This window comes from Neodiprion fabricii, chromosome 1 (assembly GCF_021155785.1).
Source record: "Neodiprion fabricii isolate iyNeoFabr1 chromosome 1, iyNeoFabr1.1, whole genome shotgun sequence".
NCBI classification, from domain to species: domain Eukaryota; kingdom Metazoa; phylum Arthropoda; class Insecta; order Hymenoptera; family Diprionidae; genus Neodiprion; species Neodiprion fabricii.
Genome location: NC_060239.1, coordinates 30,870,119 through 30,884,970, shown reverse-complemented (window position 1 = coordinate 30,884,970; position 14,852 = coordinate 30,870,119). Strand labels below are relative to the sequence as shown.

At 45.0% G+C, this 14,852-nt stretch overlaps 1 protein-coding gene across 6 annotated transcripts in view; it reads left to right on the top strand.

Moving 5' to 3' along the window:
- Window positions 1-14,852, top strand: part of LOC124178027 (Ig-like and fibronectin type-III domain-containing protein 1) — a 168,230-nt gene that overhangs the window by 129,829 nt on the left and 23,549 nt on the right. For all 6 annotated transcript variants that reach the window (XM_046561107.1, XM_046561126.1, XM_046561135.1 and 3 more), the window contains one exon: window positions 498-628. In XM_046561107.1, coding sequence (XP_046417063.1) covers window positions 550-628 — 79 coding nt within the window. In that variant the 5' untranslated portion in view covers window positions 498-549. The remainder of the gene's footprint in view (window positions 1-497; window positions 629-14,852) is intronic.

Sequence of the window (14,852 nt, the reverse complement as noted above, 5' to 3'; positions counted from 1 at the left end):
TTATCCGAGTAACAGAAATATCGTAAATGGAATCGGCAAAAATTTAATGGAGAGTCACCAATTCCCGTACCAATGGGGGGGTGTTTTATTGCGGTCGACCAATGTCCGTGATCAATTGGGGTGGTAAACGAGAAGAATCGTATTTTTTTTTTTTTTTACGAATGCAAACCTGCGCAGAGGCAGCAGTTTGCGAGTGAATGTACACAAGAGCATTTATTTGTTATTTGCTATCGGCCCTCGCGAATAAGAAATAACGAAATAATGGTTTGACCAAACAGAGGAATTGGATTTTGTTTATCTTTTCTCTTCTCTTTCGATGGCCGGGTGCGCCCAGCCAATGAAATCGTTTGATTCCGCGTACACTCCACTATAGTGCTTTTTGCTCGGTAAACAGCGGAGGTGGTGTGTAATCCCATTTGCAAAAGAGGGTCGAGCTACCAAATGATAACAATAACGATTGCAGTAACGATGAAAGTCTTCTGTTTTGGTGATTACAGGTGACCGCAAAGTTCGATTCGAACACGAGAGAGAGCAGACCGGACAATAACCATGTTGCAGGGGAACACCAATCCTATCAACGTCCTCCTGATCGTTCTGGTCACCGTTGCGTCGACACTCGCCTCCACCGGTACGTACATTAGCGCTCATTTCTCCTCCTCGCACATCGTCTCACATTCGTCGATGTAATTACCGACGATGAGGGATCGCTGGTTTAAATGCTCGGAACGAGGTCACGGCTGGATTAGCTTATCGCTGCCTCTTGACAGAGGTAACTAACCGTTCATTGCTTACCGGGTATTGGTTACTGGATACTTGTTACCGGCCACTGCTAACCAGTTAGTGGTTGGCGGCCCGTGACTGGTGATTCTCCAAACCTGTGGGTCAAATCCCGGAGGGCCTAATGCCTGGATAGACCAGATCCCTCCGACCCTTCGGGGCATTGTGATGTCCTCGGTATTAATGGCAAATGTGTGTACAACCCTGAGCTGGGGTAGTTGTAGGACTACGTCGCCGTTCCTCGAACCATTCTGCTTTCCTGTCAGTGAGTAAGATTTCTTGTAGTAGCCCACGGCGGTGTGAGATGACACTACATTCCGCGCGTCAATGTGAAAAGTTTTCATCATTTTTTATTTTCAACTTCAGAGCGCCGTATTAATTTTCCTTACGCGATGTGGCAAGTATTGGTTTCGGTTTTAGTTTGAGTTTGAGACAATTGATCCAGCAAGTTCGTTCTTCGCACTGTGTTCTGTAGAAACGTTGGAGAAACTCGCGTAATTTGCAATCCTCGGAAAAATGAAATGTCAAATTGGTGTCATGGTTGAATTTATGTAAAAGTGTCTTAGCTGACTGAAAGTGGGGTGTGCAGAATCTGTTACTGTAATTTAATATCACAAGAAAATGAAATGGATATGGAGAGCTGTATAGAAGCTGCACATCCCCGAGATCGAGGATAATATCGACGGTCTAAATTGATAAAAATTGAAAAACCGAATATAAAAGAAGAAATGAACGGGAATCGACGAACAAGAAGGAGAATCATGACTGAAACTCGTACGGAGTAACCAGGAAGCAGCAAAAGTTGCAGAGATAAAAATGGTGAGTTGAAAGTGGCTGGTGGAAAATAGAGGGCGAAACGCGAAGAGTGAAACGAGCTGGTGTTAAAGGTGAAGAGAGAAAAATTGTGGGGGGATGGGGGAAAGACAAAGAGAACGGAGTGCCGGATGACGTGGAAAAGAAAGAAAGTATAAACGTCGGAAAAAGAATTGAGAGCCTCGGACGTTGCTTATTCTGGCAACAAAGGCCTCGCCGGAAAAAGAAGGCCCGAGGGCTTCCGGCGCCCTTCTCTCCGTTCCCCAGGTGTCCGAATTACCGCTATTTCTTTAGCAGAATTCTCCATTTAACAAAGTCGTAATAATGCAGTTACCAAAGCAAACGTTAATTTTCCAGGCATTCCGCCCGCTTTACTCGCCCGGCGTCTACCTCCCTCCCTCCCATCCTGAAAATTTCCCAACAAAGTTTCGGCCTTCTCCTCCTCCTTCCTCCTCCAAGTATTATCACTGCTCGATCTTGTTGTACATTGATGTCGCCCCTCGAGAACTCCGCCTACACTTTCTTTCATGGCCGAGATAAGTCTGATTTAAAAAACCAACCCCGGTACGGCGAAGCTTGTTAACCGCGACTAAACAAGAACCGAGATAAGCGAAAATTCAACTAAGATACGTATCTCTGCTGCCTGCCGTTTTATCGTCCGAAGGATAAAACCTATGAAACAAACAGCGTTTCCTGAACTGACGCCTCTCCGACCACCTCCATCGTCACTTTTCTACAATTTGTCAAAAATTTTCGCGCCATCTCGCCGTTCGTGTGAGAACATGCCAAATTCTGGCTGAAAATCATCCGTTAACAGGTCTACAGGTGGGTGAAAAAAACATCGGCCCACTCCGCTTGGATACAAAATGTCATTAATCTGGCTCGATTATACATTTTAAAACAGCAAATGTATTCTGAAAAAGTTATACGAGGCGAAGCCCCTTTAGACCATTTCTTTTTTCGACTTCTAATACAACAAACCTTGAGACGTGATTCTAATCGTTGGTAGGTACACGTGGATACATTGCGCCACAAATGTAGGTATAAAACACGATATCGGAATTGCAGGATGCTGCGTTAACAGTTTTCCGCACATAAGTATAGGACTTGATTGTACTGTCGGTGAAGCTCGTGAACTGAAACAAAGACGATAAGAAACGTCGCTCTCATTGGTTCTCATCCGCTTCCTCCGTGTGCAGCTTTTCCTCGTCCGGGTAGTAAAGATTGCCAAAGTTATGGTCTTATTTCAGCTATTCGTTACGAGCAGCGAACTACATTTCCGGTTAACTTGGTTCGCTATACTTTTAGTTTTTCTTCCGTGCGTTCTTCTTTCCTCTTCTTCTTCTTTGTCTTGCAGCGTTCAACTGCAACTTTTTCTCCTCGTGCATGCTTCGCCGCCCGTTTTCGTTAACCTTCCATTCGCTCCGAGGCTCTCCTAATTGCGACAAACATTGAACAACCGAACGTTAAGCGCTCGACGCTAAGATGATAGAGCCTTGGAATTTAATTACCGGGCCATTTTAAAACGGTAGGCACACACCTACAGCCGAGGCGGCCGAGACGCAATTACATCCTCAGGAGAGGAGAGGAAGAGGCGACGGGGAAGATATCGGTGTCAAATGGCGTTCAACTGCCGGAAAAGGATCCTCGCCGACGTGACACTCGGGACAAATTATCAATCCGGCCTTCGGAATCCAATTTCAAACAGATTGGACGCCGCTTCCGCCGCCGTATGTGGGACCTAAAACTTCTCTGTGATCCTAGTTTAACTGACCATGAAAGGCGAGGTAAAGCCGGATATAACTTTGCAGAGGTTCGCTCGACTGGCACCTTTATTACGTACCGTATACGCGGATGCATGCACGTACACACCCACAAACCCATCCAGACAACCTCGCGGCCTTCCGCTCACCGCTGACGTATATCGCGTTGGTACTTAGGTAATATTTCGTGGATGAATGTGGTTACCGTCCATACGAAGTACGCGTTGTATACCGGCAGTTACCACCTTTTGCACAGGCTTGAGTCCCGAGTGGGAGGGAGTTTCGGATGCCTCATAAAGCTTCGGCATTAAAGGCGCTTTCCTCGCTTTATGCCTTTGTTGCTACATTTTATTTTCACTACGTTTCACCCGAAGCTTGAGTTCCAAGTCTCTCTCGGGAATTCTGGAGGTAAACAGAGGATCAAAGAACCGAATATCTCGCGAGATAATTAAATCTTGAGCGACCGAATAAAGTAAATACCGCCTCACTGCCATTCGTTGGATAAACGCCTTCGGGCTTCGAAATTATATTTATGATGTACGCCGGTATACGTATACCTGATATCGCTAAATGGCTAGCATCGCGCTTTATCCGCTCGGGCCGAACAGAGTAGCATTGTGTTGGAAGTAATCAACGTCCGTCGAGTGCGAGTGCGGTGAAAGAGGAAGCCAGAAGTTTTCCAGTTCCCTGTTCAACTATTCGACTAATATCGAGATGATTGAGTGGAATTTGATGCAAAACTTTTTTACCCCGCCCCGCGTAACGTCAAACAGTTCATAAATCAGGAGCGTTTATTTGAAGCTCGTTCGATTCAACCATACTACGGGGAATAGGCAAGTTCCGTTTTCCAGGTTGTTAGTGCAAGCTTTTAAGGCGGGCAGTCGGTTCCCGTAAATAGTAGCCTATAAAAATTCCAAGACGCTGACTTAGAAATAATTAAGGGGAATTACCATTACCATAGATCAGTTTTACCGTCAAATAAGACCCGGGGAAGAATTTTAGCCGGCGCGTTCCGCCTCGAGTAGGTACTTTTGATACATCTCGTCCGGGCAACAATTTGGCGCCGGCTCCCCAAGGGGCAAAGGTTCTGAAATTTAATTTAAATCGAAGGGATTTAATACTCTGCTACTCTGGGCTGCCGAGCAAAAAGAGGGTTACGATATGCGGCAAGGGTTGCCCAAGGTTCTTCTTCTTTTTATTATTCTTCTTCTTCTCCTTCCCAGCGGTAGGCAAAAGAAACAATCGCAAACGAACGAGCAAATCGTAATTACCGTTAATTAGAAAATCAATCTCCCTCGCTTAATTGCATACTGTGGAAAATTTATATTCGCGTACATGATTCTTTAATCGATAAGTATGATGAAACTAGTTTTAATTTAATTTGTACATCAAAATTTACCTTCAATTTTAACTTTTCCACGGTACTTTGTCCGGTAATGAGACGAGAAGCGAAAGTTCGTGAAAATATTGACTTTGCACTCGGTAGGGAAGAGAGAATTATTCTTTTTTTGCAAAAATTCATCAACATATTATCTCTTACTGCTCTCGGTCGTGTTTCCTTCCACCATTGAAACTCGGTCCGCCGTCATCCCGTTAATTAATGACCATTCTCCACTCCGCACCCCCGACACCTGATGGGAATGCAGACGCAGTGCCCATAACAGTATCCTCCCAGGGTACGTACTTTGGGCAGAGCGAACAGGTGACACGTAATGGACGTTGACTTGAAGAGATTACGCGCATAAATCTCCCTTGCAACACCGTGCACACTGGTGAAACCTCGGCATCCTCTTCCCCTAGACTACGGAGAGGATGGGATAGGAGAGGGACGGCACACGCCCTCGGACCACCTGAGAGTGTTTACCACTCTTGTACCTACGTATCTACTCGAATACACGCGAACCCGACGATGCCTATGTCCCGGCCATAAACTATTCTCTGGTTCCTTTGTTCTTGCCGCGTTATACCTTGTATAATACATGGCGCGCGATATTGTTGTGCATACGCGCTGCATGCCCTACCACGTGCTAAACAACGTGCCGTGACTGCGTCGAGTGCAAGGTGGTGATGACCGTGATTACGCGGATGTTGAAAAAAAATAAAAATATTCCAACAGTGTGGTTATGTGTGCTGGAAATTTTAATCGCCCGAGGTATGAGCGTGTCTTTTTTTTTTTATCTCCGTACACGGGTTTCTTTCTTCTACCTTTATCTCCACTTTTTCCCTCTGCAGATGTGTTTATGCTCACGTATGTACGTGGACTCGTTTTATTTCACGATATCCGGCCTTACCTGTGTACAACGCGTTGTTACGTACACAAGAGGACAGGTGAATTTACCTGATAAAATAACATACGATCCGTGAAACGAGATCGTCCATAAGCTATACCCTAACTTCTCCTGACCTCACATGCAGGCTTTGGCAGACTGGCCATAAAACGTTGATATTCCCTGCGTACCGCAAACATAAAACATACGCCTTTTTTTTTCTCTTTCTTATGTCATCCTCTTTTTCTCTTTTACCGTCTTGTGCTCTCGTGAATTCGCAGGTTTAAGGGATCAGACGCGGTAACTCGACTATATACACATTCTCGTAATCACGTATTTCGCTCACACGTGCGCGCGTTTTCAACTATTATTCGCATCATAGACGCCGATGCTACGAGCGAAGTGTGAACGATGAAATGCCAGAGTAATCGGATTCGTATTTTCATTGAATTCGATAAGGCAGCCTTTTTTTTTTCTTGGCTATCAAGCTTAAAAATGGATTTCCAAATAACTCACTAACTTGGAAAATTGGGGCGCTCTTGTTTCAAGCACATTTACTCGCATATCACAGTCATCGACTACCAATTGAGGCTGTCACCGGAAAATACAGTCGTTCACTCTGCGAAAATTTTGTGCAAACAAGACAGCGGGAACGAAGAAATGGATCTGCCCTATCCGCAGGACTATTTTAATAAAAATCTGTACACGCAGAGTAAAGAACGTTGGCGACGCTGATAAGTATCTGAAACGACACATCGATGCATTCGAGACAAAATCGAGCACCAGTTGTATGCCCTTTAATTCAACTAGTAAGTTGAGAATAGAGCATACATCACCTGGGTGGGTGTGAAAGTCGATTAATGTATTTCCAAAGTTCTTCGATCGCCAAATCCCGCCGCGGAAGCTGACAGCGGCGACTATCGTGCAGCTACGGGAAGTCGTTCAGGTAACAAGTTGCCAACCCGATACGAAAACATAGCAAGCAGCGCGCTTCTAGATTCATAAAGCGGTAAGCGCGGTATGAGTAGAATTATTGCTGACAAACAAGCGTGAAATAGCCCCTGTTTGTACCCGTCACTGTTCGAATAAGAAAGCACTCGCATCGATTGCATTGCATCGGAGTTGCGGTCGATGCACAAGTGTTGTGGGTTTTCGAAGAACACTTTCCTTTCCTCCACCTTCTCTTCCTCCTCCTCTACTCCACCGTTTTGTCATTACCATTTCGCGTGGGTACCGAACAGAACGAAGCGATAAAGAGAATAGGACGAAGTATACGGACGGGGTAACAAAGAGAATCACTTTTTACGACTCCCCTTACACACGTATAGACCTAGAGTTATCCGAGCAACCCCTTCCAGCACGCCAGCAGGATCCCTCGCCAGCCGACCTGTGCGATATAAAGAAAATCCCCGCCAGCGTAAATCCCTTCCAATTAAAGGTGCCAATCGGATGAGCGCCATCAAACGTCTGATTGCATTCTTTTATTTTTTTTTGATAAATTAAGTCGTCGGAGCGTCGGCATCGCCTTTCCTTCGTCAACGTCTAAACCCGTCGGAGAGATTTGGCCTCTCTCGCCCCCGACGGCAACGACAACGACGACGACGACGACGACGACGAAACGCAGGATCCTTCGGGGTGCGAGAATGAGTCACGACAACGCGGGTCACAGACGTCGTTAATCTTGCTTTAGTATTTCTGCAGTTCATCGAGTCTATTTACTTGGTTAGTCTGTCAAACTGTCCAACTGACAAAATGTTAGGTGATTTCTGAGGCGACCGGGTCTTAATCCGGCCTCAGAACGGAACGCGTTAATCCCACCTGCACCGGTGAGGATATCTTAATCAGAAGTTTTCCCCGAGTCTCGAGTCAACCGCATCCACCCAGCTCGGTCTTGACGTTAGGTTATAAATATACCGCACAGTGAGCACACCGTCAGGGTTGAAAACTTATCTAGTCTTCGGCCGGTGTTTCCTACTCTTTTTCCCCTCCAGCTTGCTCATTCAAACTTGAAAATTGCTGCAGGTATAAGCGTTAACCTTCAGCCACACTAGACACACCCGCTTCCGCGCAGATACTTGAGTCTGTAAATATTCCCCGGTGCACATAAATCCAAGGGTGAAAACCAGGATCGCTCCCCGGACTCTGCACCGTGGATATTTAATTTTTTTTACCTTCAACGTTTTCCCAGCTCGTATATATATATATATGTATATTTGTTCTCGCACGCGTTTGATCTTATCTTGGAATCTGGATCCTCCGGTTTCCCCGGGGCTCTTTTGCCACCAGGATATAATATCACCGCGACGTCTAGCCATTTTCCTCTGTGAATAAAACCTGAACGCGCGTATTCATATTACACCGCGACCATTCGCCGGAGGCTGTGTGTATAAGGTACCTGTAGAAGGAACGTGCTGACAGAAGTTGTCTGCTTCTACGAAGCTGCTTTGTCTGCCTCTTCTTGAAACTTGGAAAAATTGGTGCATATTGGTGGGTTGATGACTATATCATCGTGAAATGTGACGCTGCATGCCTGATAAATACGAGTTTCCAAAAATGTCGGAAATCCTTAATACGCGTCCGATTGTACCGTGGTGACCGTAAATTTCGGGATCTTTGAGTGTTTTCATATGCATGTAATAATACCGGCTGAATAATCAGTGAGCGCGCTGCAAAGTGTAGGCGGGGTTCTCTTATCGTGTCTGGAATTAACCAGGAAATAACGTCGGAAATAGAAGACAAGAAAGTTCAGGGTGGACCATCTCAAACTTGAAATTCCCAGCACTGCATAATTCTCTCGTAAATTTAATCGTGTAGAATATAAATTATCTCCGTAGCATATTACGGCAAAACTCTCTACCGCCGCCCGCCGGAGAGACCAAGGAGAGATATCTATTATACTTATATACAGGTATACAGATATAATGTACAAGTTCAGAATGAAAGCGGACCCGCCTTGAAGTTGCGAATTTGCAATTAAACACTTTTTCCCAACACGGTGTGAAGGTGTAACCCTTACTTCTTATTTATTTTCTTACTCTTTTTCTGCCGCTACGTTCTTCTCTTTTATAGCATCCTCTCTTTCCTAAAATTGCCCGGAGTCTACTCATTCGGATCCGTACTTTTCACGCTGAAGCAGAGAAAAAGGAACAGAAGAAGATGAGAAAAAAATACGGTAGAGAGTCAAATGCGCGAATGAGGACGGAAACGGAAATTTTTCGATAAATCGACCATCGAATGTTTGAATGGTTAATTCTAAGAAATCGCAGGAAGAAGAAGCGTATGTAGTGTGAAGAAAGCAGCACTTAGGTAAAAGCCTGCCATTCATGACCCCCCCCCCCCCCCCCTCGCCCCACCTTCTTATACGTTTGAGCAGTGCCGGAGTTGCCTGTAACATTTCCACGAACATCTCGAATCTTGGTAAATATTTATCGATCCGTTTGTCGAACCATCCACGAAGAGAATAGAATAGCAGATTTTACTTAAAACTGCAGTAAAAGAGGAATACGTTAGGTTTTTTTGATAAAATGTACTTCGTAAAATGCAGAATTGACTTGATAAACAGTCAAGAAAAATACAGTAAAAAAATATATTTGAAATGGGTATTTTTTTATCAAAAAAAGTGACGTGTCCTGCTTTTCTTCCGGTTTTGAATTAAATCTACTCTTTTTCTTCTCTCCGTGTATCATCTACCTCGAATATTGTACACTCGGCGCAATAGGCGTAGCATATAATCGAGCTCCTCGCAATTGGATGAAAAATCAAGAACCTCGCCGAGGTTTAAACCAGCAGAACATGACGCTCGGCAGAATTAAAACTAACAGTGTAATCTCGAAGCTAATTAGACGGAGATTTATTCACGGGCATGCATATACGCCGGTGCCTCAGGGTCGCGATATCGCTCAGCGAGCCACGAAAATCCGGGGTCAAATGTGAGGATTTGCTTCGGATGAAGAGGAAGGATCGAAAATCAAATCGATTGAAACCTGGATCGAGACAGCCTCGAGAACCGAGGGATTAGGGTCGAAGATCAAGCCGATGCGAGGTGCAGCGCGACGTGGCGGGATCGGTATAAAGGGAAAGAAACGGAGTGGATTGGGCGCGGCTGAGGAGAAGATAGGCCGAAGCGAAGGGTGGCGACGAGGGTCGGGGACGGTGGGAATCGAACTTGAGGAACGGCGACAAGGTGGAGGACGATGACAAAGAAACAGGAGCGAAGGAAGAAGGAGAGGGTCCTTCCTTCCAGCGCAAGCTGCCCTGTCCGAAGCCGAGTGATTGGAAGACCGGGTCGCGGCCTGGACTATTGCCAGGACAGTAGCAGCCGCGAGGATTATGGCGGAGTCATCAACAAGGATCACGCCGAAACGTCGGCTTCGCCGTGAGGAACGTGCCGCGGGATTCGAGGGCGGAGTGCACTGCAACCCTCTGTGAAACCAGCCAAATCAGAGGGAATGGATTCGAAGAGGAGCTCGCCGTTTTAGCCGAGAGGTAAGAAGAGCCAACCCGCGTCGACGAGTTATCCGCATTGTCGAGGGACGTCCCAGCGGGCTGGATCAAATAAAAGAGACAACTCGCCGCCGAGTCACCGAAAACCCGACTCTCGCATTCGAGAGCGGTATGCCGGTATAAGGACCGGATATTCTTCAACGAAGAAAAAAAAAAAAAAAAAAAGAAGAAAAACTTCCCCTTACGTTCACAGTGGCGCGAGGCAAACGGTTCCGCTATTATTCCCGTTCGGTTTGAAGATGGACGCGTGTGTTCAACAAGGTGTAATAACGATTTCCCGCACAGCGTATAGATGTTATATTTTACGACGTTAACAGCGGACAAGATTGGTTAACCTCGTTTACGACTAAACTGTGAAAAGCTTAGAGGAAAAAGAAAAAAATTTAATCACATTGCCTGGATATAGGTGCTCTATTACGTGCAACGTGTAATAGGCACTTTATTAACGGGCGAGTTACACTCTCACCGCAAGCGGTGGACTCTCTCAAGGGTTGACGAGCCGCAGTTTATAAACCGAGTACCTGCTGCGCGAACAAGTAAGGTTGGTAGGTAGGTAGGTAGGTACATACCTATAAAGCCGTGACTCATAATCGCATCGAAACGTCCATGGTCTGAAACTCGCCTTGCACGCGTCGTTATTCACAACAAGCAAATTCCGTTGAACAATAATTGGAATCAGTGCCGGGTGCACATTGCGAGTAAATACATTATTCGTTAGTTTATTGCGAATTTGGCGCAATTTATAGCGTGACGGTGAATCCAGTGTGCGCGTACACCACGTTGGTATACATAATACCGGTTTATACATACTGTTGCACAGTTCTGCGCGGCGAAGCACACGTATGCCGCTAGCAAACTTTCTTAATTAAGCCGAGCATTAATCCGTTATTGACGTAATACCGAGCTGACATGCCCATGAGCTCGTTTTCTTGCTAACGAAAACACTTCACGTTTCACCAATGTAGCGAAGCACACGAACGTTATAGACTTTGTCGCTAGGGAAAAAATTACTGTGACGTACAATGAAATTGAAATTTCCTAAAACTTACGTTTGTATTATAAGTCTGTAACCGTGACAATATTTTTACGTTTTATTTTCAACGAGGGCAAACAATTTTGCGGAGTTTTCGTACGAGAATTCTGTCCTATTCGAATTTCATTCCGGGTTTATTACGACACATTTTTTTTCTTTTTACTGTCTCATTTACGAAACCGTAAAACGCGAGTTAATTTATAACATAATGGAAACAAGTTGTCAGAGATGGTACCGTTTTCGCACTGTTTGAACACTCTGTATATAGTATATCAGCATGTCTAACCCCGGAAGGCATGCTGAATGAGTTAAATTGTTTAACTACCCTGGATGAGCGGCGGATTCTGTTGGAAATAGAAAAGTTTGCCACGAGCAGGAGAACTTGCTGACAATGAATAATTACTGTTGGGTATATAATTTCTACCTGTTACAAAGATTTAATTAATGGGTCCCGGCGTTAATCGCCGATGCGGGGTAAAAATTCAATGGTGTGATAATTATCGTGATAGTAGCAGGAATTCGTGGACGTCACCCGTGCTCCAGAGACGAAGCTTACTTTTCACGATGCGAAAGTTGGGTGATACGAAAAAGTTGGCCTTATATTCACTGATACTTGGAACCTTACAAATATCGTCTAATCTCCGCTTATCTCCGGTGAAAAGAAGTCTCCAAGCGTTTCTGATGAATTTGGACGCCGTATACCTATGTGTAATATATATGTATGTATGTACTTATGTATATATATATATATATATATATATATATATATATATATATATATACAGCTACTTCACGTCGTCGTTGGTGACCTTTCGAATAACTCATTCCAGATGAAATAATGTCCATTGGAAGGTTTCTCGGTTCGGACGAAAGTAATGAAACCTTCAATTTGATTCACGTCAGAGGGATCTAGTGGTGCAAGTATGCTCTGGTTAAAAGTAAAGAAGAAACGCCGAAAAACGGTAAAGAGAAGGCAATAAGAAGAACATAAAAAAAAAAAAAAAAGAAAAGGAACATCCACCATACTACCCAATTTCGTCTGCACTCCTACGATTTAACCGAGCGGAATGAAACTTCCTTGCTCGGCTTAGAAAAGGTATTTTCTATGTATCGTCGGACCGTAGACGAAAACGAAAAGGGAAGAGACGACAAAAAATGCAGAAACAAATATATACGCGTATACCAAACTCGCGAAACAACTGAGGGAAAATAAGATACGAAAGAAACGATGGTATACATGTTACATGTGAAAGCAGGCATTCGGATAATCAAACACGAGTAACAAAACCCCTAGTTAGCGGCTGGGCTTTCAACGATACACACACTTTTTCTCTGCTCTGTATGTTTCGCGAAAAATAGTGTATTCGATAGGTGCTCGTGCAGCATGCACGTGCTATGCAGGCACTGCAGAGCCTAGGGACACGCATTCGTCCAGTGAAAACATGCACGCCTATATCGAATACGCACCGGAGTTGAAATTTAATTTTCTTTGATAAGTATAATAATCTGATGAAATTGAAAATTTAATTTAACAACGCGCGGCTACGGTGTATGTATAATATTTTGCGTCCAAAGCGAGGAAAGTAACGAGGGCGAGCTAAAAGCCGTGTAACAACGCGACCAGTCCGAAGCCCTCTCGGGTCGAACGGAATCGATGACGGATGGACGTCGCTTCGCCCCGCGTCTCGGGGTGTTGACCATTACGTTTATTAGGTAAGGAGACAGCTCGCCGGTGATTCATGGTCCGTAGTTATGCGGCGTGTGCTGCGGTTATCTCGGCATGGCACTTACGGGACCCTCGACGGAAACATCGAGCCGTATCGGGGTCTTCCGGCCACTCGAATTGCGAAACCGGGACTTCCAGCCTCGTCCGAATCAATGGGATACCCGATTAACCGGGGAGCTCGGCGGCTTCTGTATATTTGCATGCAAATTTATACCGGTTTGCGCCACCGTTCACGGCAGTCAACTTCTACGCTTGTACCTGGGTAGGTGGATGAAACCTGGATGAAACCGACCGCAGTAGTCGGAGTCAACGCTTGACGCGGCACGCGCAGTGCCAGGATCGACGATACGCGGTCAGACGCGAGTCGAAAGTTGAGCTCGTCTTTCGACGACGCGCCGATATGTATACCTATACGGGGTTACGACCGAGCGACGGAAGCGTCGAAACTAAAACGCGATGGAGCGAGGGTTCGAAGAGTATCACCGAGGCTAATTTGGTAATTACATCTCGCTAAAAATAACCTCGTTATAGAGGAAATTGATTGGTGTTTACTATTTTAACTATGGATCAAAGGAACCTTTCCTTCAATTAGAAATAATTCGATTATCTTTGGTTAGCTGCAGTTTTTCAAGCTTTTTGTTTTTATCGTGCTTTTCCTTCGAAACTGCACGTTTCATCTCAACGCGGACAAACGTTATTTTTACTCTTTTCATTGCAGCATTACGACATCGTACGCCGAATACCATATTTATTTTGACTACCGTTATACCGTCTGCCTACCAGTAGTTGCACTTTGAACTCTCCATCGTGCACTCTATATTCGAAAATACACCCGTAACGGTGTACGTGCATAAATTTGCGTATATATGGAGATGCAAAGAGCTCGCAGTATTTTCAAATCTGCTTTGATTTGTCGCTGGCTGCGAAACCTCATTCACGGTATACCTAGTCAGTCAACATTGTCACGACCCAGAGGTAAAAAAAAGTTGCCTTTGCCTCGCCAAAATTTACTCGTTCACCCCCCATATTTACACGGAGAGTTCTGTCCGTCGTTCGTAATAAAAATATCGCAATAAAAAAGGATTTCTCGTCCGACCAGTGATCACTCGCTGGTATGAACAGAGCATTCATTCCTCTGTTGAATCCAGGCCCTATCAACCCTCCGAGTATCTTCCCTCAGCGAGCACAAATCATCAGCTTGCTCATGCAGTGGTCAGGCATGCGTTTTGATACCTAGGCCGGCTCGCTATCAGCTTGAAAGCGTTCCTAGAGCTCGAATTACGTACTTGGCGGAGACGATCTGCGCCCGGTTGGTAATCAAACTCGGCAGTGCAATCGGTAAATGGCGTAACACTATCACCCCGGCTTGAATATTTTGTAAGCTTAATTATCAGTATCAAATTCAGCTACCGATAGTCTCTGGGTAATTGGCAAATAATTGGAAGAACAGACTGCCTATACGGTGATCGCTTTGGCCGGCTGTAGCACAGTTGTTTCGACATTTTACCAAAGAGACAAGATCTCTAATTATTATGCAGCCTGTGGGTTGAGGGGAAACCCCAGGCCTCTGTAAACTACCACGCGGATGTAGTCTTGCGAAACTCGGCTCAGAGAGCACGCCCCTAATTGCCTTGCACAAGAACTTGCTAACCCCATTGCACATGTGAGAACGTTTAAGGAAGGAAGGAAGGACGGAAGAAAGCGAGTTGTCTGCATGTAATTACGAGTAAACACGAATCCAACATGAGTTTAATTCTGTATTTGCTTATTACATTGCGTACGTTACGGTGTAAGTTTCAAACTTATAATATGGTGCAGTGATATCAACGTTGGAAACATTGATCGCACGATCTGTATCACGGCCAAGTCGAGCATCGGTTGAAAACAGCTGAGAAAGATTTCAAATGCCACAGTGAAGGGATTACCGTTTTAGACAAAGGTAGCGGAAGGTGTACGCATCATTGTACACA